This window comes from Pongo abelii, chromosome 3 (assembly GCF_028885655.2).
Source record: "Pongo abelii isolate AG06213 chromosome 3, NHGRI_mPonAbe1-v2.0_pri, whole genome shotgun sequence".
Classification (NCBI taxonomy): Eukaryota; Metazoa; Chordata; class Mammalia; order Primates; family Hominidae; genus Pongo; species Pongo abelii.
This window is the reverse complement of record NC_071988.2, coordinates 41,989,868-42,015,745: the sequence shown is the minus strand read 5'-3', so window position 1 is coordinate 42,015,745 and position 25,878 is coordinate 41,989,868. Positions and strand designations below refer to the sequence as shown.

General features: G+C 38.5%; 1 protein-coding gene across 5 annotated transcripts in view; it reads left to right on the top strand.

Annotated features, from left to right (window-relative positions):
• Window positions 1-25,878, top strand: part of ATP8A1 (ATPase phospholipid transporting 8A1) — a 257,539-nt gene that overhangs the window by 11,835 nt on the left and 219,826 nt on the right. For 4 of the 5 annotated variants that reach the window (XM_054553862.2, XM_024246291.3, XM_024246292.3 and 1 more), the window contains exons 2-4: window positions 19,808-19,922; window positions 21,202-21,301; window positions 22,277-22,375. In XM_054553862.2, coding sequence (XP_054409837.1) covers window positions 19,808-19,922; window positions 21,202-21,301; window positions 22,277-22,375 — 314 coding nt within the window. Of the gene's footprint in view, window positions 1-19,807; window positions 19,923-21,201; window positions 21,302-22,276; window positions 22,376-25,878 lie in introns of those variants that run through there. The other variant, XM_054553863.2, reaches the window with a different exon arrangement.

Below are 25,878 nucleotides of genomic sequence, written 5' to 3'. Positions count from 1 at the left end.
TGTGAACTATCTTTGAAGGAGATGACTGATCTTCAGCCATCTAGGGCTGTGCTTAATAATATCAGATTAGTTGAGTGACAGCTCAGAATGTCACTAAGAAGGCCAAAGCCAGCCTGGGTTCTGGACCAGAACACCACTTTAGTGGGCCAGACCTGTTTAGAGTACAAGATTGGCCTTTGTGAGTGAAGCAAGCAAACAATTGTATGCAGGGGTGAGTCAAAGAGATGGTTTGTTCTGATGCCAGCCTAGACCAGTTCAGCTTCTGTAATTGACCTAGGTCCCTGTGGTTAATTCTGGTCCTGAAGTAAAGCTAACGTTGTATAAAACAAATCTTCCAGCTTCTACAGACCATCTTTTTCCCCTGTCCCTTCCTCAGTCCCACATAGTTTTAGTCCCAAAAATCTTTAACGTCGACATTTGAAGAGCTCTGACTTAGCACTCTAAAGATGAGGCATGCACACCCTGTCACCACTTCCCTGACCCTGAGTGCCTGTCCCAGCAGCTTACAGAGCTCCAGGATGGGGGCCCTGCCTTGCTCTTGGCAGGAGGAGATGCTGGTTCCCAACCCTAGCTTGGACTCCAGTGCTCGGCATTTGTGAGCCATTTTGATGCCACACCAGGCCTGCCAAGGTTTCTGAGTATCATTTGCTTTCACTTTACCCACAATTGCTTTCGGCCAGCTCACCTGAACCCACATTGTTGCCCCATGCAGGAGATCTTTGGTTCTGAGTGTAGTTGTTGCCCATTTCCATTTCTCCTGGATCTCTTGCTCCACCACTGTATTGTCATCCCAGTGGCTGCGACTAGTTGGCCCTTTCCAGTTCCCTTCTAGTCTGTCTCACTCTACTTTTTTTTTTTTTTTCTAACCTAGGCCACGTTCTATCTCTGACCAAAGAAATGAAATGGGTCTAAGTTTTATCCAATCCTGGTGGCTGCTCTACATGTTAAGTTGGATTCAGTCTACCATCTATGCCAGAATGGTTGTGGTAAATATTCTCAGGTGGACTTAAGTCAACTTTCCTAACTTTATTTCCATTGTCATGGGTAAATGTTAGAGAAATGCTTTGGGGAGGAATGCCTCTGCTATCTTTAATGAAAAGTGTGTCCAATGTGGACAGGGCAGTGGGAGGCTTGTGAAATGTGAATTGTTTTTGTAGCCACATCGTGTGATGCTCAACCCTGGCTTCATAGTGAATTAGATAGGGAGCTTCTAAACAATACAGATTCCTAGACCCATCCCAGAACGATGGAATCAGTTGGTCTGGTCTATAGGGATAGGGACCAAGCATTAATATTTTATTTCCTAGGTAATTCTAATGTGCAGTGGTATTGAAAACACTGGTGTAGAACCTTGAATTTACTTGCTGGCAGAGAGGATGGGAATAAATTGTATACAACTATATAGGTTGCAAGCCAAGAAACCAAGAGCATTAGCTAGCCAAATGATAGACAAACAATTTACCCAAAATATTTACCAAAAAAAATAAATATTTTTGGTAAATTGTGTATCATCCAATTAGCTAATAGGACTAATTATACTCCTCTTAATTTCCCCTCAGAAATGATCAAGGTCATACATTAATACTATTTATTAGGTTTTGAAGACTTTCTTTAAAATTCTGAATTGAACATTCAATTCAGTACAACTAAGTGAAGAGTACAACATATTTAGTTTATTTTTAGCTGGTGTTATATCTACTCTGGGAGCTTGTTCAATATGAGCTTTTCTGCAGTGTCATTACTAGTTTTTTGCTAACCTGCTTGCTTTTAGTATGTTGTAGTAATTAGTTGCTTTATTCAGCCTATATTTGTAGCCCAAATATTTAGTCATTTGCAACTGAAAAAAAAATAGCATAATGACTTGGTAATAGTCTTTGAAATTTCTGTGGCAACTTTTTTTTTTTCAAGGAGTATATTTTCATCAGTCTAGATTTATTGATTTATCCCATTATGACATGAGATAATCTTTTATAGGTTAACGTACAAAATGTGAAAACTCCCAATTTACCTGCCTTCCCTAGTTGCTGAGATGAGGCCAATATTTGAGACTCTTTATTTGGCCATTGTGTTTCTCTGTGGCCACTCTGATGGGCGCTGGGTTCTAGCTTTAGGATGCTGCTGGTGGCCACTGCCGGGTGGGAAGATTATCACTTGACACTCTGGGGATTAGAGAAACACCATAGTACTATAGATCAAGTGCATTGTGTCCAGTATTTGTAATTGCTGTTTATTTTATAGTTCTCATCTATCCTTATTTGTCTCTGCATTTAGACTTTCCTTTTATTAGGTGATAATGTGATTTGTACTTTGCAGATGGAAATTCTTTTCAAAAGCCAGAATTTGATCTTGTAGAGTAGGGAAAGTTCTGAATTGCTGGCTCAATTTAACCCCAGATGGCGACTGATTTCTGTCTCTTTGTTTAAAGTTCAGTAAGAGAATCATTACATGAGTTGGCCTTTTGTTGACTTCCAAGTGAATACAATTAGCAAAAGAAAAAACCCTCTTAATTTCCCCAGGTACCAAATTGAATCCCCCTTGAACTTATTAAGTGAATTTCCCTGTGGAATTTATCCCTGTGGTTGGTGAACCACTCTCCTATATATTTTCATTTTCACTAAACCTTAATACGAAGGCCTTCAATCTGAACTTAGTAGATTTCTTTATAGGTCAGACATTTTTCCATATGTTCAGCTAAAATTGGCCTTTTAAATAAAAATTCGTTGAAGCAAATAAATCACCATTGTTACTGTTTGTTTCATGTGTTTTTGGTCTGCTCAGTACCAGATGACTTGACATGGTAGCCACCTAAAAGTAGGGCATATTTGTTTTGTGACATAACTACGCTTGAAGCTATCTTTAACATCCTAAGCTAATGCCCTATAAATAATTGGCAAGAAAGTGAAACGAGGCACTGGGACTTCCTGTAGGCCTGGAGTGATATATGTGTTCTGGCCCTTCAAAGCTGTGTGGCCTTGAGCATGTCACTTAACCTCTGTGAAACTCCTGTCTCTCTTTGATAAAGTGGTAATACCTACCAGCGAATCATCTGCCTGTTGGATAGTGAGGACACCACATCTGGCTACACACTGGAATCTCCCAAGGAGTTTTCAACACGCTGACCCCTGGTCCCACCCCCAGGGATTCTGATTTCATCTTGGGGGTAAGGGTTGAAACAAGGAGAAATGATAGTGGCTTCAACTACTAAGCATCAGTGGACATGATGGGGAGTGGTCAAGATTCAGAATATAGCTAGAAGATAGATCCAGCAGATTTGTTGATGGCTAGGATATGGAATTTTAAAAAAAGGAGTCAAAAATGACTAAAATTTTGGGCCCTGAGCCCAAAACAATGGTGCCATTTACTGAAATAGAAAACACTGGGATGAAGGAGTGAAAACCAGCTTGCATCTTAGAAAGGAGTGAGAAAGTCCCATGTGTCAAAAATACATATGTTTGTAGACATTTATTTTATTCTCTTAGAGTATTGCATTCTTCCTAAAATCTGGATTTCAGAATTTCCATCTTCTGTTTCCTTCATCATCTTTTCTCTGAATATTCTTTAGAATTTCAGTAAATGCACCTGTTAGTGTAATGCATGTTCCCCACTGCTATGAATTTTAGGTATCTGGGAACTGTATGGATTTATTCTGTTTGGGATCGATAATTACGTTGCCAGGACTTTTTGCTGCCCAGTCAGAGTTGATGAGAACAGTCTTTCATGTCATCACTGTGTTCTTTTGGCTCTTGAGGTGCTCCACACTGCAGGGACATTTTCCAGAGTGGATATATTAAATGAAAGCACTTACTATAAAGTAGGTGCTAAGCAAATGTTTCTTGAATCTGCATCTGGTGAGTGACTGGGATAAGATCAGGCTGTTCAGATTTTGGAAACTGAACTTTTAAAAACGCTGGAGTGATTTTGAAGTCTTGTGGAGTTTTCTTATATTCATCTGTATGCCCATCACGCCTTGCATGGCAGTGGTCACGGTATACCAGCAGGTCTAGGGAGCTAATTTCATGATTCTAATTAGTAGCAGTAGCATCTTGAGGTAAAATATTGCATTAGGAGGTACTTACTGCATGGAGTGATTTTTTATTTATGGCATTAGAAGGTTCTTGAAGCATTTGTTTCATCCACCCTCGCATCGTCTTTGTTCTACCTGTGGATTGAGTAGGGCGTGCGGCAATCTCACACATGTGTAGGTGTCATTGCTTTAATGTCACTGAGCACTGTGCTGGGTCTTTTAAGTCTTTGCAGCCCACCAGCTGTCATTCACACATCCTATCTTAATCTGTTTAGTGGAGGTTTCTGTCGTTTTCTTTAGCTACATCCTGACAAACTGAAGGATGCCGACCATTCCTTACTTTGTTTTGTGAAAATGACTCTTGGCTCTTTAAGCCAGTCTCATCTGACCGGTCTTAGTGGGTTCTTCAGTACTGCCCACAGTGCTTGTGGTAGATGAGCCATCCCAGAGCCACACCCATTCTCAGAGTCTTGTTAGGGCGTGCTGGAGTTCTTGGATGCTCTTTTGTGGGTTTCCTGTTTTTCTAGCTTTGTTTAATGGATTTGTTGGATATTTGGCAAACCTGGTTGTGGCATTGTGTTATCAACAGGCAGATGAGAGTGTCACACTTTCCTTACCCTGGGTAGTGTCTGGTTCTGTAGGATAAAACCCTTGTCTTGTTTGTGGACAGTGTATGTTGCTGTGTGTGCTGTACTGATGTCCCTACCAAAGTTGTAATGGGCAGGAAGACTTTAGTTTCTTCACTGGATGTTTTTGATGATTGAGACTTTGTTTAAAAAAAAAAAACAAAGGTGAGTTGTTTTTCCTCTCTTGCAAAGTCACAATGGAGATAAGAAGCAGGTGCCAGTTAAACTCCACTGACTCATTCTGAGATTAATGTAGCAGCATAATGATGTTATTTGGGTGTTTCTGCTTCTTATAATAAAACAAGGACTAGTCTGTTGGAACGAATCATATATCTACCTGTTTGTATGTTATAAAATGCGTAAATAGCTCTAAAAGTTAAAGTTGTAATGATTCAGATAACTTTCATCATTGTTCATTCATTTTTTTCCCCAGTACTTTTTAAGGCCTAGCTCATTCAGAGCTGTAATTCAGTTCTATCTTCCTATGAACACACTGCTACTGAAGTCAATGGGGTTAACTATCCTACAAGCATTTATAGTAACTAATTTAATAATACTCTTTTCCATGTACAAAATGCTGAAAACTTGCACCCTGCACTGTATCAGTGGTTCTCTCGATAAGCTTATAGTTGTCTTAAAAAAAAAAAAAGAAATTTAAAAGGATAGAATTCTTGGATTCTAGAGTTGGAAGGGAACTTAGAAGTCATTTAATGCAACACAGTAACTGATACAGCTTGAATACCTCACAGTGAAGGGAACACACCCACACACACCCTTTTAAGACAGCCCATTCCATTCTCAGACACCTCAAATTCTTAGCAAGGTTTTTCTTGATAAGAAAGCAATAAAAGCAGTAAAAACATTTATGCTCTGCACGCCTTGCTGGGTCAAGTGTCTCCCATATTGTATTTACACAGTTGCTTCTTTAGGCCTTTAGTATAGAAACTTCAACTTATTCAGCCTTTCAAAATCGTCTAGAATTCTGATTTTTTTCATGTCATCTGTACATTGATTAATCATGTCATGTGTCCTTATCCTGTCATTGGAACCCAGGCAGTCTGGACCCAGAGCCCTTACCAAGTTAGGCATTTACTCTAAGGGATCCTCTTGTATCACAGCAGAGGTTCATTGTTCTTTTTTTTTTATTTTCTTGTGCGGGGGGAGTCTCTGTATGTCTGCTCCTTCACTTCCTAACTTTGGCATGCATGTGGCTTCAGAGTGCCATGATGCTCCCTCCAGCCCAACTGTCCGTGATGTTCCTTGCTTGGTGCTGAGTTGACTGACCACAAATCCACATTCTCTGAAAGGGATCTGACTGGCCTGGCTGGTCAGGTACTCCATGTTGACCCTGACACCTAGGGCTCGGGCACTAGGCCAGGCCAGGAAATGGAAAGAGAGATAGAGTCCAAGGGTGACCCAGGGGAGGCTCTTTCAGAAGGGCTCACAGGCAGGGATGGCCAAAGAATAGCTTTAGTATGTGAGACCCCTCCATGTATGTTTGTCAGCTACATAGTTGTGAATCCACATTGTTTCATAATCATTGAATCATGTGTCTTCATTTATAACAATAGGGCCTACCCAAAAGCCTTCTTGAAATCCAGATGCTGAGGGTTCTATTTTTGAAAAGAAAGAAAAGGGATTTGGTCAGTGGAGGCTTACTGATCCCCACCAGTCACCACCTCCCTTTTAAGCAGTCAGTTAATCAACCGCACTTAATGTTTGACTAGCATTGGCCTCAAACTCATTGGCCAATAGCATTATTATTCAGACTTATCTAATGTAAAGGACCTTTTTTAGAAGAAACATTTCTTTTTGGTCTTTGAGAATATATGCTTTGTATGAGAAACACTGCTTTCAAAATAATTAAGCTCAGTTCCATGTTTAACTGAATTCTCAGAAATGTTCTTTTAACTTCTGAATTTTCAGATCTTTCCCAAAAATCCTTTAGAAGCAGTGGATCCGATTTTGTAAATCTGTGAACTTTGAAAGCACATCTGTAGACTCCCATTTTAAAAACCAGTGGTTTATGATCTTCATGATCCATCTTCTTTTTAGAACACTGGGAGAGTGCAGGTGGCCCTCCTTATCCCTGAGTTTCACATCCATGGATTCAGCCAATCATGGATCAAAAGTATTCAGAAAAAAAAATTCCATTGAGTTTCAAAAAGCAAAACTTGAATTTGCCACACACCAAGTACTATGTTGAATCCATGCAAATGATGTGTAGGCATTGTGTTAGGTATTATAAGTAATCGAGAGATGATTTAAAATATACAAGAGGATGTGTGTAGGTTATTTGAAATACTACATCACTTTATATAAGGTAATTGAACATCTGCAAATTTTGTAAGGGGTCTTGGAACTAATCCCCCATGCATACTGAACGATGACTAAATTGTCTTCATCTTTTAGTTCCTCTCTCATTCACCATAGTTCTTCTCTGATTAGTAACAGTTCACTTAACTATTTTGCAGGTTCTCACAGTTCTGTAGGTTAGAAAATAATTATATATACCTATACATACATATATGTATTTGCTATAGGCTAGGAATTCATTTAGAGCAGTTAGGTGCTGATTTTTCTTTTTTTCCTCTTAAAATAATCCCCTACCTTGTCTTTTGGTTTAGTTCTTTGAACTAATGTTCATTCTAACCTTTCCAGTCTTAAGATGATTATCCTTGATAGACAATTGAAGCAAAGTAGAAGTTGGAGCTGAGAAGTTCTGCCTTTTATTATCTGTTAACAACATTGTATCATCTATTCTAGGCAGCAGGCTCATCTCATCAATTCTTTGTGTTCCAAATGAAAGGGGGAAAAAAATTGAGTGGTCTCTAACGTTTTTTACAACACCTTTCCTCCAGTCTCAGATATCTGTGCATGTGTTAATATTCACTGTTGAACATGTGAACCTATCTATTTTCAACCTTTCCTGTGATGTTTTTTTAATCTTGTGCTTGTTCAAGTACTTCCTGTGAAGCAGCAGTGGTCTCTAAATACAACTCCTTCACCCCTCCCTGACCACCTCCCCCACTTGTCAGGGCCTGCCACAATTACTCAGCATGTGGCTTTGGACAGCTGTTGGGGCTTCTGCACTTTGTGGGTCTTGATAATAAATTGAAATGTGCCCTCCTGAAATCCAGAATACATATCTGACATGGCCTGGTATTCCTCTCTTTGACAGTCAAAAACTCTTTGATACAGTTATTTTTTTAGGAGTATCATTACTACTTTACCACTTTTGCTTGGATTAGAATCCAGTTCGTAGTATTAGTCCACCTTGTTTCCTGTGCATTTTTAGAGATGAACTTAATGCCACTGCAAGTCAGTGGTGCTTTAAGCTAATTGAGACTTCTAGGAGATGCTTGGTAGGTGTCTGGTGGTTGCAACCCCTCCTTTCTGGTGCAGTCTGCTTCTGTGTCAATTTTTAAACATCTATATTGGCAAATATACTATTTAATTATTCTATCAAATAAAGTTACCTGTGGGTTATTCCCAAGGAGTTGTCATTAAATTCCTTCTGTCTTTCATTGTTCTGGTTCCTTTTCCAGTTAAGCATGAAATGGCATTAGTAAATGTTTTATTATTTCCAAGCAATTCAGCATGCCGAAGATGACTATTATTTTAGGTTAAAATCCAAGGCTGGCTGCCAACAAGATTGACTGCTTACTATGTGTGAGGCCCAACTCTAGGCATACTATAGATTTCCTTGTAATACTGCTTAAGGATATCCTTTCTTCTGAATGTCAGGAATACTCTTTAGAATCCACCACTTAGAATTTGTAGTGCTACTTCAGGGGCTTGTCACAATTTAGCATGAGTTCAAGAAATGTTAAGCCATTACTTTTTTTCCTTTTTTAGATAATAACTGCTGTGGTGTGTTTTACACTTGTTTATTTTTAAATCAATTCCCTCAGAGGCACTTAAAGAAACATGTCATTTACCATGTCTACTAATGACAGGTCCTGATGACAAAATATATTAGTGGTTATTAGGATAGAGACAAGACTATAAATTTCTGGGAATTTTTGGATGCCTTATATTGACATAGAAAATTTAGTAAACATTTAGTGCACAGAAGGGACTTCTCTGAAGGGTCATTCATGTTACTTCCCCATATTAGAGTAGCATACTTAATAGATACTTACCCATACCCTTGTGCCTGTCCCATCCTCTGTACCTAAGCATCTATAGCATTTATTATTATTGAACTAAGCATATAGCTCAAAAGATTAGTGTCAGATGTATGATGGTCTTTTACATAGAGAATATATTCAAAACTTTTGTAGGTATCCCTTCAAAGAAGAATGGCCAAGGAGAGTATTTTGACACTTAAGTAGCATCCAACAAGGCTGAAGGGGTAGAGAAAGGTCTGAACTGGAAATACTGTTGAGGTGTAATAGACCAGCAAAGGATAGAGTTAAAGGGAGAGGTGAGGTCAAATTTAATTGTTGAATGAATGCATGAATCTATCTATCAGTGTCAGAGCTTTAGATATGGGTTGAACTTTGTCAATTTCCAAATGTTGTCTTGGCTTTGGTGCTCAGTGACTCTCTAACCTTGAGCAAGTCTCCATATGACAAGTGACGTCTCCTAATCTTCATTTTTAGAACTCTTTTAAAAAGTGAACCCTTTTGTATAATGAAAAGCTATCAAGTGTTGAAGGAGATAACCATGTTTTACGTGGTCAAGGTATGTAACGTTTCGTTATAACTCAGATGGACTTGGAGGTAATGAGCTAGCATCACAGTTGCATGAACAAGAGAGTGACGGAGAGGAAGGTAGGGATGTGGAAAACCGTTTGGCTGTTGTGCAAGTTGCTTAGAGTTGCAATCCACAGTTGTCCCAGAACATGCTGGACTCAGAGCTTGTTTAGGGCAGCTGTTAACATCAGAAGAGATCTGATCCAGCAAGTAGGGCCTGTTGGGGAAGGATCCAGGTAGCCTGCTTATTCTTAAGCAGGAAAATTGCACTGTGGTTCCAGGTCATCATTCCATGCCGATCAGAAAAGCCAGCTAGTGGTTGAGGTACAGGGGACAGGGCTTAGCTTCTTGAAGAAGGCTAGCCAGTCTGGGTAGGGCATCAGTGCCCACCTACATTAGATAGATGTTGGGACAGGACTTGGCTTCCAGCAGAGGACTGAAATGATTTTGCCAAGATTCCATAATATATAGGCTGAGCATATCCTTTAAGCCGGTGGAGTAGCTCCTGGAATCACATGAAAAGCTTAGAGAAAGGTCGAGGAGGATCTAAGGCAGCTTGACTAATACCACAGATTCATTCCTGTCTGTGTTCAGCCTTTTCATCTCTCCAGATGGCAAATTGACTGACTGGCTTAGCATGGGCTGTGTGCTGACTTTTAAGTCAATGAGGAGCATGGAGCCTTGATGGAGCAGTCCCCTAAGACCCTGGGGGAGGGCGTCTCCAAAGGAAAGCAATGGGCTGTTTCCAGGAGAAGCAGACGCCGAGCCGGAAAGAGCAGATTGTCCACTGCACAGAGCCTGCATTAACACTCGGTACAGGGATGGTATATTAATGCAACTGAAAATTTCATTTTTCCTCTGGCTACTGTGGTCATGATCTAGAAATTTGAGAGTATTGCTAAATAGTTTCCACTTTAATTTCCATGCTTTTAAGGGTGTTTGATTTCTTCAGTGCCATATTTGAAAATGTAGTTTGTAAGTCTTTACCTTTGAAGCACCCAGTTTATTGTTTCCAGAGTGATGGTTCCTTCTTTTCATGAGCTCTCTCTCTCCCCCCCCACCCATCTCTGAACAGCTGCTGTCAAGCTCACAATCGAACATTTGAAGTGACCATTCTGCTCTAGCAATGCAGAACATGGGATTTCAAACCTCCTTTGTCACTGCAGTAATTGCTTCTGCATTTATAATTAAATGAACTATCTGTACTAAGATACCACTAAAAACAAAGTAAATACAAACATCTAAATCATTCAGCCAAGAATTGTTTTGATCCAGCTTAAGAAGCTTACGTGTGTGTGTGTGTGTGCGCGTGCGCGTGTGTGTGTATTAAGCCCATTGCTTTCCTTTGGAGAACTCTCCCTTCCCCCATAGTCTTAGGGGACTGCTCCATCAAGGCTCCATGCTCCTCTTTGACTTAAAAGTCAGCACATGGCCCATGCTAAGCCAATCACAGTCAATTTGCCATCTGGAGAGATGAAAAGGCTGAACACAGATAGGACTGAATCTGTGGTATCTTGAACAGATTGTCCATTAGTCAAGCTGCCTTAGATTTCCTCAACCTTTCTGTAAGCTTTTCATGTGCTTCCAGGAGCTGCTCCACCTGCTTAGGAAGCTTACATATATATATGTGTGTGTGTGTGTATATATATGTATATGTGTGTGTGTGTATATATGTATATATGTGTGTATATGTATGTATATATGTGTGTATATATGTGTGTGTATATATGTATATATGTGTATATATATATATATTCTTAAGCTTCTGTATCAAAACAATATATACAAATACATATGTGTGTGTATATATATTCAGGACTTTCAATTATTAAGCCTTTGAAAAGGATAGTGGTTAATGCTCATAATTCCATCTTAGTAGTACCTAACTTTAATCACACCTAAGTTCTGCAGTTGTGCCTGTAAAGTCTCTGTCTAGTTTCCCTGTTAATATTCTTTTATTAGATTCTTTGACTGTTGCAAGCATGACTGCTTATTTAATGACCTCAACCTAAGTCAAGAAACTTGAGCAGCTAATATGGTCCCTTTAATGCCTAATGTTGGAAACCATTGAGTGAAAGATTATATAATGGCACTCTCCTAAATATGTTTAGGAAATAATATAATAGATATTCTGATTCCAATTACAGCCTTACTTATAATTGCAATAAAGTTGAGTCTGCAAAAAACTTAATGGTTCTATAACCGTATTACCAGGCAACAGAGTGATTTTGCATCTTGTTCTTGTCTCCCTCCTACCTACCACCCCTGCATTTCTGTTGCATAACCCCATACAGATGACAATTTTGTTAAAAAAAAAAAAGTACTCAATATTAATTTACCAAATTGTATGGCAAAATTTATTATTTTGCTGTCTATATTGATTTACACTGGTCACAACTATAAATATTATCCAAAATAAGTAAATGTTAATACCTACATTACAGTCTTTAAGACTTTTGGTTTTCCCGTATCAAGTATTTTGAAGGGAAGATTAATCTGTGGGGAGGATAGGGTGACAGGAACTGCTTGAATGACAAGTATTGTGCTACATTGCTAACATAATGTCATCCTCACATTAACCGTATTTTATGGGTGAAGAAGCTGAGACTCAGATGATAAAATAATTTGCCCATGTAGAAGTGTTATAATCTGAATTTCAACGTACATCTGACTACATAGCCTATTTATTTTCTCCCATAGTATGCCTTTCTGATTTCATAATAAAAATAATAGCTAGAATTTTTGCATATGCATGAGGAGCCAGGCACTTTACACATGCATTATCTCCTGTAATCCCCACAAACTCGTGTAAGAGGGTAGGTAGCTAAAGGTTAATTATCTTGTCTAAAGTAACCAGAGCTCATAACTGGTAGACCTAAACAGTCTCTCTCATTCTTAGGCATGATTCTTTAATGCCCTCCTTGATTATATTCTGTATTTTAAACATTATTGATTACCATGTAATAATGAGAAAAAGGATGCATGGTATCTAAGGATTAGGGTTGTTTGGCTGTAAAGAGAATTCTGTTCATTAAGTGGTTAATTATTTGTTGTATTTACAATCCTACATTAAAAGTAATGGGCAAAATTAATTTGAACAATGTATGTAACCCAACACATCCAAAATATTGTAAATTTAGCATGTGATCAAAATAAAACATTATGGGTCAGATTTTTAAAAATCCTACATTTCTTTCATGTATTGGGCATTTGTGTGGAGTAGCATCAGGTGGTAGTACTATGGGGCATCATACAATCATGAAGAGGTTATATGGCTCATGCCAGCTCTGCCTCCAGAGTATAATGTATGCATCCACTTCCTTTCATCTCTGTCACCAATCTAACCCAGGACTCATCATATTTTACCTGGATTATCACAGTGTCCTCGAAATGGTCTTTCTACTTAAACCTGTCAGTGAATTCCTACTGCATAAAGAATATAAATTCATTATATTTATAAATAAATTTATTGTTTCTCCCAATCTGGCCATGCTTCTTTTTGTTTTATCCTCTGTTTACTATTAGTGGCCCTCGTGTTCCTGGAAATGCCAAGCTCATTCTCCCCTCCAGGGCTTTTCCTGCTATTCCCCCTTTTGGGTTGACAACTGTCCCTTATCTTCCTTTATGTGTCATCAAGGTCTCAACTCAGCATCTCCTTGAGACGTCTTCTCTGACCACTCAGTGTAAAATAGCAGCAGCTATAGTAGCTTCACTAGCAGTGATAACAACAACAATGAAAATAGCTCACATTCATTACTAAACTCTTACTACGTGCCAGGCATTGTTCTCTGTATTTACTCGCTGGGTCCTTACAACCACCCTTTGAGGTAAGATACTGTTATTATTTCTACTATATGCATAATGAAACTTAAGCACAGAGAATTCTGTCAATTGTTCTACAATCAGTTGTTTATTTTCTTCCTCATTCTTACCATGATCTGTAATTATCTTCTTCTTCTCTAGAAAATAAGTCCCTGAGAAAGAGGACCTTATCTTATTTCCTGCTGTTTCTATAACATTTTTAAAATGCCCAAAACATAGTAAATTCTTAAGTATGTTGAATGAATGAAGAAACAAATGAATGAACAACAGGTCTTATTAGATCATGATATTTCGGATGAAAAATGGAATATTTCAGAAATGATGCTTCTCTCATATGAGCAGGTCAGAAGCCTTTCACTTATACTGTTGAGCATTTTCCTCTGTTACATTGTACTGTGTGCATATAAGCATGTGATGATGAATCTGGGCAGATGAAGAAAGGAAGACTGTTGTCATACTCAGCAACCCAGTAGTTACTGATCAGTAGGTGCCAGGTAGTTGTTGGCAACTGATTATAGTCACTGCTTAGCTTTTCAAATATGGAAGTTGAGTTACCATCACAAAGCACCATTTCACTTCGTGACTGAGTTTTGGCTGCAGATTAAGGAAGGCAACTGTTGCTGTGAAACATCTTAATAAAGGCTCAAGAAGGGAAATTTTTTTACTTTGTTTTTCAGAATTTCCCTGCTCTTCTGAACAAAACTATTGATTTTTTTTCTGCCTGCTGCTCAGCAGATATTAATTTCACAGAATTTTAGAGCTGAGAGTAAATGTCAGATTATTAGCCTAGCCTGGCTTCCCCATTTTACAAAGGAAGAGAATAACCCCCAGGGATGAAGTGGTTTGTGCAGGGTCATGTGGGTAATTGGTAGAAGAACTTGAGCTCACCTCACAGCCCCTAAGTGGGTTAAGTGATGAAACACTGTTTGAGGAAGATGAGCACTTGCTCACTTCAGAGTCATAATTAGGATAGTGACCCACCAGCATCCTTTGTTTTCTTGACAAATAAAATTATTGCTGGAAGCTAAAATAGTCACCAGAAGGATGTTGCTTGTATATTTTTATTTGGTAATACAAAGTAATCTTATTAGCATATTCAGTAGTTAAAAGTTATATGTGACTGTTCCCTATACTGAAATTCTAGGTCCTTCTGAAGTTTAGAAATAGCATTTGGCCATTTTACGACCAAGAATGCAAAATTTGGCCTCTTAGAGTCTCTGGTTTAAAATATGCATAGCAAATACTGGATAATTTTATTATTGCTTGAGATAAACCACAATTCAGAAAACAAAATTGCTTTTCTGCTGGCAGGGGGAATAGGAATCAAGCAGAATATTACAAACATTATATGTGGAATTTTCAATATAGCTGGGATTCTGAATGGATTCTGAATTACTGAATCATAATCCACATTTGGCATAAATAAGGAAAAGTCTTTTCCTTGCTCATTTCAATAAAAGCTAGACCAGATTCATTTTTCTGGGGACTGGTTTGATTCTGACCGTTTTTAAGAAGTTACGGACCTTGGAGAACACAATGTTGAAAGAAGCTAAGATTTCCCAGAAGCCGCTATACAAATGTGCTTTCATACATAGAAAAGGATCCTTGCTCAGTTCCATTCCTCAAAGTGATAGGTGTAGGAATTTGCCTGCCAATTTGCTCTGTGAAACTTAATTTAAGAAAACTAATTAATGGATGTCAAATGTCTGGCTGAGCACCAAGGACATTGGGGTGAATACCTGAGTTAGTCTCTCGGAGAATCGAAAATGTGAGGAAGGATCATATATCTGGTGTTACTGTCATCATTTACTTTGTGTATCTGTACTTGTGGGCCATTTTGAGATGTCTCCAACAACTTGGAAATTTGGGAATTGAGTATACCTTCTCATTTCTTTCTAAGACTAACATATACAGGAGCAAAGTCACCTGCAAGGGGGCTAGATTGGTTCCTAGGCCTGCAGGTTTTGGTAGTCCCATTGGAAGATTAAATATCAATTTGTATTCGAAGATGGAAATGGGTATGGAGATGGTCAAGGAAGGGGTAAGTCATGGGGTTAAACATTATCAGCACTCTTCTCCGCTCTGCAGAAGGGAATAGAAGCATTAGCCAACAGACTTGAAGTCTCATGGCCTCATTGTCAAGATATTGCAACAAACTTTTAAGAGGTTGGTCCTACAGATGCATCTACCCCTGTAGCAGGATTGGTTGCATCAGGCTGTACTTCCCTAATGCTATGAGAGTCTTAGTTCATCTAACCACTGGTGGGTGGGTTACTTTGGTCATTTAACTTTCTACATAGGCCAATCTGGGAGAGTTGAATTGATTATGGAACTTCAGTTACTCTAGTTCCTATGGCAATTACTTCTCATCATAAATTTACTAATTGTTGTTTGGACATCAGTCCTACAGGCTTGGGCAACATATGTCTACTTGAAAGAGATCTGTTTCTAGTATATTACTAATCTGGTTTTGCTCACTTGTTAATTCATCAGGCTTTGAGGGCTTACTATGAACCAGAGGTATAATAGGTAACTTACCATGTAACAAGGGAAGCAGGTGAATTGTCAATTATACCACAAGGTAGAGAATTACCACCCCAAAACATTCTTCAACCTCTAACCCAGAAGCCGCCTCCCATTTTTATGAGGCTCAGTCTATGACTGTATTATTATCCACCCTGTTAACTCTTTAAGTATAATAGACATTTACAATATCTATTACATTTATTGTAATATAAATTACATGTATTGTAATCTATTGCAATATTAGGTGTTTTAAGTACATTGCATACATATTCCTTCATTTACTACCAACTATTCCAGGACATGAACACATAATACTTCTCTATGACAGATTAGGAAACTGAAGCCTATTGAAAGTAAGTAACTATCTAAGGTCATGTTTTATTCTTGTCTTTGCCATTTACCAAATACTGTTCATTCGACTATACTTAATATGAAGTTCAAACCCATTGCATGGTGGGCTTCAGAGTTCAGTCTGAACCCAGAGAAGATGGGTGGGTCACTGAGTGGATCTCAGAAGCAGTCTGTTGAATGTCTTGAAGTCCATTTCCATTAAATATGCGAGTATTGTATGTCCTCTTTGCGCAAGATTGTGCTGGGAAAAGCTGAGAGAGAGACCAAAGAGCATGATTAAGATGCGTTTCTTTCTCTCAGTAAAGTTCACCTTTAGCACGACTTACAGACAAAGAAGGCTTCTGAAGGCCTGACCTACCAGGAAGACTCAGTGAAAACTGTTACCAGATCAAGAACGGCACTCCCCTTCCCCTTGCTTTCTGTGAGGGGATGACATAAAAGCATCAGAGATTTCAGTAGTCCTTAAGAGTTCAGACAGGTGGATTAAAAGCTACTAGTAAATTTTAATGACTTATGTGAACGAGCCCTCTAAATTATTAAACAAATAGCAAGGGACATGGGTTCCTTCCTTAGAACGAGGAATAGAACCATGTATAGGAAGGAACACCATCTTAGTTTGACCCTCTTTGGGGCAGGGTGGTAAAGGATTCTCCTATTTTGATTGCCTTTGTCATCACTCTAATAGCTCAGCTTAGGCATTGCCCAGGTGTGCACATGTAGCTCTTTATGTGGTTATTATAGCTGATGAAGGTGGTGATATGCAGAGGAAATTAAAAAAATGAAATCATAAAATAGAATTATCTGGTGCATATCAAATAACTTTCAATTTTGAATGTAGCAAATGTGTTTTCACCTTTAACCCAGAACTGTGAGATCAAAATTGCTAACTACCTTCCTCAAAGTGTTGGTTCATTAGTCAAATAGAAGAGTCTGTTTCTCTTTACATGGAGAGAGTCTGGATTGACAGGTTACTTACATTAAGTCCAGACCTAAGTTGCCCATTTCTGCAATGTAAGATAATTTCATTGAAGAGTTTAATTATAATGGTTACAAACTCTCACCTCCAAATTAGCAAAAATGCTAGTCTTTTTCCCAGGTACCTTCATCAGAATATTCCTGAGGATCTCTGAGGTCAAGTATGTTCACTGAGATATTTCTGAGAACCTCTGAGGTTGCTATGCCTGTTTACTGCTAGCTTGCTGTCACCTGCTAGGAGTAAACAGAATCGGACACATAACAGAAGGTGATACCTGCAGTCTCTGGCTTTCAGACATTCTGGGAGTGGGCTTCAGGTGCCTGATGGCTCTCCATGTCACTGCTGAGGAGACAGGGGAGAGGTGCCTACCAGCTCCACTGGCTGAGAGCCTCATTCCCTGCTTTCAGTGCAGATCTCCCTTCCTCAGTATCACACCTGGCCAGGGCACAACAGAGCCAAGCGTTCTGCGTACATTCAGCTTCATGTACAATATCTTGCCAAAGCTTTTCTGTAATGCCTGGGTAAAGAAAGCCTATGTTATCTGTGAAATCCTGTGCTCAGAGCTATCCAGTCTCTTCGATGGTCCTACCCCTGGCAACAGTTGACAGTTTAGATTTGCCCCCTCATTTTGGTGAGTTTTCTCTTTAAAGATCCCTTATTATCTGACCTAGGTTGGGCCCCTACTAATCCATTAGGATTATTTTAATTATTCTGATTCCCACATAAGGGATGGGGTTAATTCCAATCCCTTTAGTTCAAGGAAAATCCTTTGCCCCACAGAAATTCTTGAATACAAGTTAATATCTGAGGAGGAGATGCAGTATCCAATTGCTTTCAGTGGATAGCAATATCCAGTGCTCTCCCAGCAGCGTTTGAGACCTCAGTGTAAGTAGGTATGTCTGGAGGGAGTAACACCCAGTTCCTCAGCTAAGGACATCCAAGGGCCGGGCCCTCAAAAGTCCCATTACATAAAGTAAATACAACACTCAAAAGTCCATTATATAAAGTAAATATAACACAACCTGAGAACATCAGCTCAGAGTGGAGTGAAGAGCTGGTTTCTTTGAGGCTCTCTCTCTAATCCAGAGGCGGGGAACAGCACACTCTGGTCTTAGTGCTACCATGAAGGAAGACCTAATAAAGGACTCAATTTTTTTTAAAGATTGATCTCCCTCTATTCGATAACCCATGTGTGAAATTTCAATTATACAAAACTAGAGGGAAAAGTATGTGTTTAGAACATGGTGTAGGGAAACACTGCGAGCAAAGCTGCTGATTGGTTCTGAAACTGTAAAATGGGTGTGACAGAACCTACTCGGAGCCATGTGACCTCCAGGGTGATAAGGATACAATGTGCCTCTCACCCTGCTCCCCTCCTACTTGGAAAGCTTTCAGTGGCTGACTGCCAGGCAGAGCGCAGGGTCCCCTGGGACCTGGCCTGTGTGCTTCCTCAGCGTGGTTTCTTGTCCACCTTCTGTCTGTGCTCCAGCAGCGCTGCCCTGTTTGCTCTCCCCTGCACACATGACACCGTTTCTCACACCCCACTCCCTGTGCTCATGCTTCTCACCTTTGTAGAACACCTCAATGATTTTCTGGTTTCATACTGTAACAAACCCCACAGGCCAGCTTTTCGCGTAGTTTGTTACCAGCACTTGGCCAACAGTTGTTTTTTTATCAGTGGGTGGAGCAGCTTTTCTTGCCCTCAAAAAACAGTCAACCACTCATTTTTCATTGGGTATATGTATTCGGCAAACATTGGGTACCTGCTGTTTGTTGGCACTGGTGTTGGGAAGATGAATAACACACCCTCTATGGCCCTAGGGAGTTCCCATTCTGGTAGGGGGAACCTGACTCAGGCAGCAACAAAACCTTCTGGTAAGTGTTTTGCTGAAGAGTGGGGAGGTTCAGAGGGCTGTGGAAACCCAAAGACGTTTCCCTAACTTGAACATCATAGAACACTTCAGAAGAAACCACATGTCAGCAGGTCTTATGGGAGGAGTTGGCATTGGCTAGGCAGAAAAGAGAATAAAAATGGGTTTTGGAGATACAGTGCTGTTGTCACCCCTTTGATTTTTCACTAGAAGATACAAAAAGCTGTTTAAAATACTGTCTGTTCATATTCTGTTCTAGAACTTGTATGTATTTTTTTAAGTGTTTGTCAACATGGCAACAAAGTACCCAGTTGAATGTATCCTATTGTTTCAATGATTATGAGATGACTTGAAGTGCTCTTGAGAAATTTAAAGTTCATTTGTGAACATGAATTCTAACTGGACAAAAAAATAGGTGATGATAGTGAGTTGGATCATTGTTGCAATTCCCTATTTAAACCTTACTATTTATCTTTTCTTCTGTCTTCATCTGGGAAAAAAACCAGAAAAGTATTAAATGCATATGCTTAAATTTTTGACTATATTTTAAATTACCTTGTTAGTTTTACCTAAAACTGTAATTTAAACCAGTTTAAAATTAATTTTTACTTCTGGGCATCTTTTTATATAGTGGAAGGAAAGAAGTTGAACATTTATGGGGGAAATGTAAAGTTGATGTTATGTCTTGTTTTTGATATGGCTCAGTTTTTACATGACTGTTAAATGCTGCCCTTTAAATCTAGTAGAGATGTTAAATATGGGGATGTTACTTTTCATTATTAAAAAAAACAACAGTAAGGGGAAGCAAGTAGCTTTTAACAGATTTCGTATTCCAGACTAGTTATGAAATGTGTTTTTGGTCTGGACAATAAAACATTTCTTGTACAATAAGAAGATGATCTCTTTTTAAGGTTATGAGAAGACAGATGATGTTTCAGAGAAGACCTCACTGGCTGACCAGGAGGAAGTAAGGACTATTTTCATCAACCAGCCCCAGCTGACAAAATTCTGCAATAACCATGTCAGGTAAGAACTACCAAAGAATGCCATGAGACCAGCCAGCAGAGCAGAGCTGGTTAGGTCAAAATGAAAACGCTTGCAAAGAGCTTTCAGTGCAGTCAGTTAATATTTGACAGCTCCCTGTTGGCAGCGTGAATAGGCTGTTTCTCCATCTTCTATCCCATAGAGAAATATTCATAAGAATCTGGAAACAGCGAGGAGCAGAAAGAATAAGCCCCCATCCTCTGCCAATTCTACACAGATATTGAATAATGGAAGCTGCTTATGTGTAAATGCCTCTTTCCTAAACCTGTTAATAGAGTGATGCATTACTGGTTTTGGTTAGCAAGTTTTAACATTTTAGAAGAGATCTTTGCAATTCTGCACCAAGAATTCCTTCGGTTATATAGTCTTTAAGTATTGGTTTTTGATAGTTGTGAAGTTTAGTATGGTGTGGAGGAATGGAGGGCTGTGCGAATTACTTCACTGCACTGTTGTGTTTTCATTGCAACAATAATGTAAAAGGTATCTGTGTAAGCACTGGCCACTTATGCGGCTTCTGGGACCACATAAACACCTTCAATGCTAACAAAGTGTTTCTCCAGTGGCAGAGTTACTAGATTTGAGAAGTGCCCACTTAGTATGTACAGCTTCAAATTCTAGAGGAACATTTCCCAATTTGGGTAATGTGGCATGTGTCTGCTTTAATCTCCTTTCTATTTGATAAACAAGAGGAAGATCTGAGTGTTTCTAAGACCTAAGTAGTGATATCTTACTGATGTGGGCATATCTGGTGTGTTTAATGTGGATTTCTAGCCACGTTCCTGGAGTGGCAGTGAAGAAAATTCAAGCAGAACCCCAGAAATCTCCCTGAAATTATCCAGGAAAGGCATCTCTGTTTACAGTGTCTGGTCAAATTGCTCAAATTGCTGATTTTGGGGGGTTTTTTGCAAGATTTTATTTTCTGGTCATACGTTGTACTCTGTCTTATGGAGGGCTGGAGCGCTTTAACTCCAAAGTTGCTCTTCTTTGTAAGCTACTTCTAGTAATGTTAAGCAGGATAATTGGCCAAAGAGGACAAAAGATTATGCAAAAAAAAAAAAATCTGTGGTATTCATGCTTTACTATTTATTTAACCTTTTCACTCTTTTTCATTTAGGTTAATGACCCTTTGCAATATTCTCCCAATTTGAAACAGCCAGCAAATGTTCCTTATCTAACTTTTAATAAGGTAGTAACAGAACTTTGTAAGTATCGTTGCTAATTATGGAGAAGTTTTATGCTACTTTTCATTTTTGTTTTCTAGCACTGCAAAATACAACATAATCACATTCCTTCCAAGATTTCTCTACTCTCAGTTCAGAAGAGCTGCTAATTCATTTTTTCTCTTTATTGCACTGCTTCAGGTAAAGTCACGTCATAAAACCTTGTCAAATGTTCAGGTACTAATAAATGTTAAGCCCGTGACCAATCCTCTGAAGTTTATGTAAATGCTGAGAGATAAGCTGGTTTTGGTGGACATTTCTGGCTCCTGCTGCAAGCAGTGTTGAAATCCACTACCTTTTCCAGCCTTTTGATTCATTTTTATCAGCTTATTTTGGATGTTCTATAAATTTGATGTGGCAAGGACTGTTCATTTTGGGTGGTAAAGGGGATGGGACGTTTTCTTAAAATGTCAATTTTCATAGTAAAAGTATCAACTCTGAACCTTAGAATGCAAGAAGTTAAATCTTGTGCTTCTCTTTGTATTTAAATTAGTTGTAGTCAGAAAAAGTTTTAGTTTATTAAAAAGTAGCATATTGAACATATGCTTAAATTTGAAAAAATATTTTCATTGAACTTGAAAATAAAAAATATTTAAAATACCACAAAACACAAGGAAAAAAATTTAAAACTCTCATTATTCTACCATCAGAGACAACTACTCTTAAATTGTGGATATATATCCTTCTGGTCTTTTTTTTTTTTTCCTCCCAAACATCGTTTATTGATTTAGTTTACAAAAAGGGGATCATAGAATCCCTATTGTTTTGTTACCTGCTGTATTCATATAACAATGTGTGGATATTTTCCCAGTTATTCATTGTGTTTCTAAAATATCATTTTAATAGTTATATTTTAGTGAATAGATATACTGTAACTTATGTAACCAGTCTTCCAATGGAGGTTGTAGTCCTATATACAACTGCTTACCGTGAAACTAATTAACATGCTTTTCCAGTACTTATTAGATACGAACACATTACCTCACTCAGCATTAGTCGGCCAAGATAGTAAAATCAGTGAGGCATATTTTAGAAGGCACTAAGACTGTTTTCTTGAATCTATTATAAATTTTCTAGTTCTCATTGGATTTCTCTTACTTTTTTTTTTCCAAATAGCAAATACCTGATGTGTCACCAACAGGTCGTTATACAACACTGGTTCCTCTCTTATTTATTTTAGCTGTGGCAGCTATCAAAGAGATAATAGAAGATATTGTAAGTATTCTACTTTTTCATAAATGTATGTGACTTTGTTATTTATATATGTTTAAAATATTAGTTTTTTCTTAAATTATTTAATTCTTGGCATAGGCTGTTTAAAATATCCATTCAACTTCAAAATGTCTAGAATATGTTCCTACCCCTGAAGTTAATTTTTGTTTTCTGTAATATTGCTGAATGTTTGTTATAGTGTTCTATTGCATTTATAGTTTAGCAAATAAAAGAAATTAATTTACTGTAAGAATTGGCTTGAGAAGAAAAGTACATTTGAACATTATTTTCAATTAAATGAAAAAACCTCCAAATTATCTAAGTGATGTTTTTTGGTATTTTCTATTTTTTAATTTAAATAATTATAATAAATTTCACTTTATTAAATGCCTTTGATTTCTTCTCACCTTATTTAATAGTTCTAAGTTTCTTTTTCCTTTATCTCATTTTTTTAAAAGAAAGTAATAGTAACCAAATTTGCTATTTTTATTCTGTGGTAATAAGAGAAAGGGAAAGTCTCTTTCTCCTTTATAAAACTAACTCTACCAAATAAATTCAGGCCTTTTTTCTGTTTTATCTATTTTAACAGTCTTACCTGAGGAAACCAATGTTTTGTTTTGGTTTGGTTTTTTCCTATTCTTTTAAACTACTTCGTATATATATATATATATAGAGAGAGAGAGAGAGAGAGAGAGAGAGAGACTTAAGTTCAGGGGTACATGTGCAGGGTTGTTACATAGGTAAACGTGTGTCATGGGGTTTTATTGTACAGATTATTTCATCACCCAGGCATTAAACCGAGTATCTATTAGTTACTTTTAGTTATTTTTCCTGATCCTCTCCCTCCTCCCACCCTCCACCCTCCACCCTCCAATGGGCCTCGGTGTGTGGTGTTCCCCTCTGTGTCCGTGTGTTCTCATCATTTACTCCCATTTACAAGTGAGAACACACGGTATTTGGTTTTCTGTTCCTGTGTTAGTTTGCTAAGGATAATGGCCTCCATCCAGCTCCATTCATGTCCCTACAAAGGACATGATCTCGTTCTTTTTTATGGCTGCATAGTATTCCATGGTGTATATGTACCACATTTTCTTTATCCAGTCTATCATTGATGGGCATTTAGGTTGATTTCATGTCTTTGCTATTGTGAATAGGGCTGAAATGAACATACACATGCATGTGTCTTTATAATAGAATGACTTATATTCCTTTGGGTGTATACCCAGTAATGGGATTGCTGGGTCAAATGGTATTTGTCTTTAGGTCTTTAAGAAATCACCACACTGTCTTCCACAATGGTCAAAACTAATTTACACTTCCACCAACAGTGTATAAATGTTCCTTTTTCTCTACAACCTTGCCAGCATCTGTTATTTTTTGACTTTTTAATAAATGCCATTCTGACTGGTATAAGATGGCATCTCATTGTGGTTTTGGTTTGCATTCCTCTAATAATTGGTGATGTTGAGCTTTTTTTCAATGTTTGCTGGCCGTATGTATGTCTTCCTTTGAGAAGTGTCTGTTCATGTCCTTTGCCCACCTTTTCTTTTCTTTTTTTTTTTTGAGACAGAGTTTCGCTCTTATCGCCTAGGCTGGAGTGCAATGGTACGATCTCAGCTCACTGCAACCTCCGCCTCCCAGGTTCAAGCAATTCTCCTGCCTCAGCCTCCTGAGTAGCTGGGATTACAGGCATGCGCCACCATGCCCGGCTAATTTTGTGTTATTAGTACTGACAGGGTTTCTTCATGTTGGTCAGGCTGGTCTCGAACTCCCGACCTCAGGCAATCCATCTGCCACGTCCTCCCAAAGTGCTGGGATTACAGGCGTGAGCCACTGCACCCGGCCCTTTTCCCACTTTTTAGTGGGGTTGTTTTCTTCTTGTAAATTTAAGTTCCTTGTAGATGCTGGATATTAGACCTTTGTCAGATGCATAGTTTGCAAGTGTTTTCCCCCATTCTGTAAGTTGTCTGTTTACTCTGTTGTTTTTTTTCTTTTTTGCTGTACGAAAGCTCTTTAATTAGATCCAATTTGTCAGTTTTTGCTTTTGTTGCAATTGCTTCTGGCATCTTTGTCATGAAATCTTTGCCCATGCCTATGTCCTGAATGGTAGTGCCTAGGTTTTCTTCCAGGGTTTTTATAGTTTGGGGTTTTATATTTAAGTCTTTTTTTGTGTTTGTTTTTTTGTTTTTGAGATAGGTTATCACTCTGTTGCCCAGGCTGGAGTGCAGTGGCACAACCTCGACTCACTGCAACCTCTGCCTCCTGGGTTCAAGTGATTCTCCCACCTCAGCCTCCCAAGTAGCTGGGATTACAGGCTCCCACCACCATTCCCAGCTAATTTTTTTTTTTTTTTTTTTTTTTTTTTTTTTGTATTTTTAGTAGAGGCAGGGTTTTGCCATGTTGGCCAGGCTGGTCTTGAACTTCTGACCTCAGGTGATCCACCCACCTTGGCCTCCCAAAATGCTGGGATTACAGGCGTGAGCCACCATGCCCAGCCTTCATTTAAGTCTTTAATCCATCTTGAGATAAGTTTTGTATATGATGTAGTTTCAGTCTTCTACATATGGCTAACCAGTTATTCCAGCATCATTTATCGAATAGGGACTCCTTTCCCCATTGCTTGTTTTTGTCAGCTTTGTCGAAGATCAGATAGTTGTAGGTGTGCAAGTCTTATTTCTGGGTTCTCTATTCTGTTCCATTGGTCTATGTGTGTTCTTGTACTAGTACCATGCTGTTTTGGTTACTGTAGCCCTGTAGTATAGTTTGAAGTTGGGTAGCATAATTGATACCTCCAGCTTTGTTCTTTTTGCTTAGAATTGCCTTGGCTATTTGGGCTCTCTTTTTGGTTCCATATGAATTTTTAAATAGTTAAATTTTAAACTATTCATTGACATTCTGTAAAGAATTGTAGTTTAATGGGAATAGCATTGAATCTGTAAATTGCTTTGAGCTGTATGGCTATTTTTACAATATTGATTCTTCTATCCAGGAGCATGGAATGTTTTCCATTTGTTTTGTCATCTCTGATTTCATTGAGCAGTGGTTTGTAGTTTTCCTCATAGAGATCTTTCACCTCCCTAGTTAGCTGTATTCCTAGGTATTTTATTCTAAAATAGTTGTTTGCCAGTCTGAGAGGACAATCTGTTAAGCCTTAGGAAAGTAAGATGGTAAAGCAAGGAAATGGTGAGAAATTTAGAACACTCCAATTTAAAGTTACACAAACATTAACACTTTTTCTATAGAGAATCAAATTGGGATCTCATTAAGATGGCATCTGCCATATTAGGAATGGATCAATTGAACATTTAGATCATCAGTTTCAAAATCATCCAAGTATTTAAGAGTAGAAACAGATGTTGTGCATGTGTGTAAAACAGCATAGTCCTCTTGACTGGAAATGAAATACTTGATGGAGACACTAGCTGAGAAGCGTAAGAGACTCCTACCTGTATTGCTCCACACAGACTTGCCAACCTTTAAATTGTGGAGGACTTGGCAGTCCACAG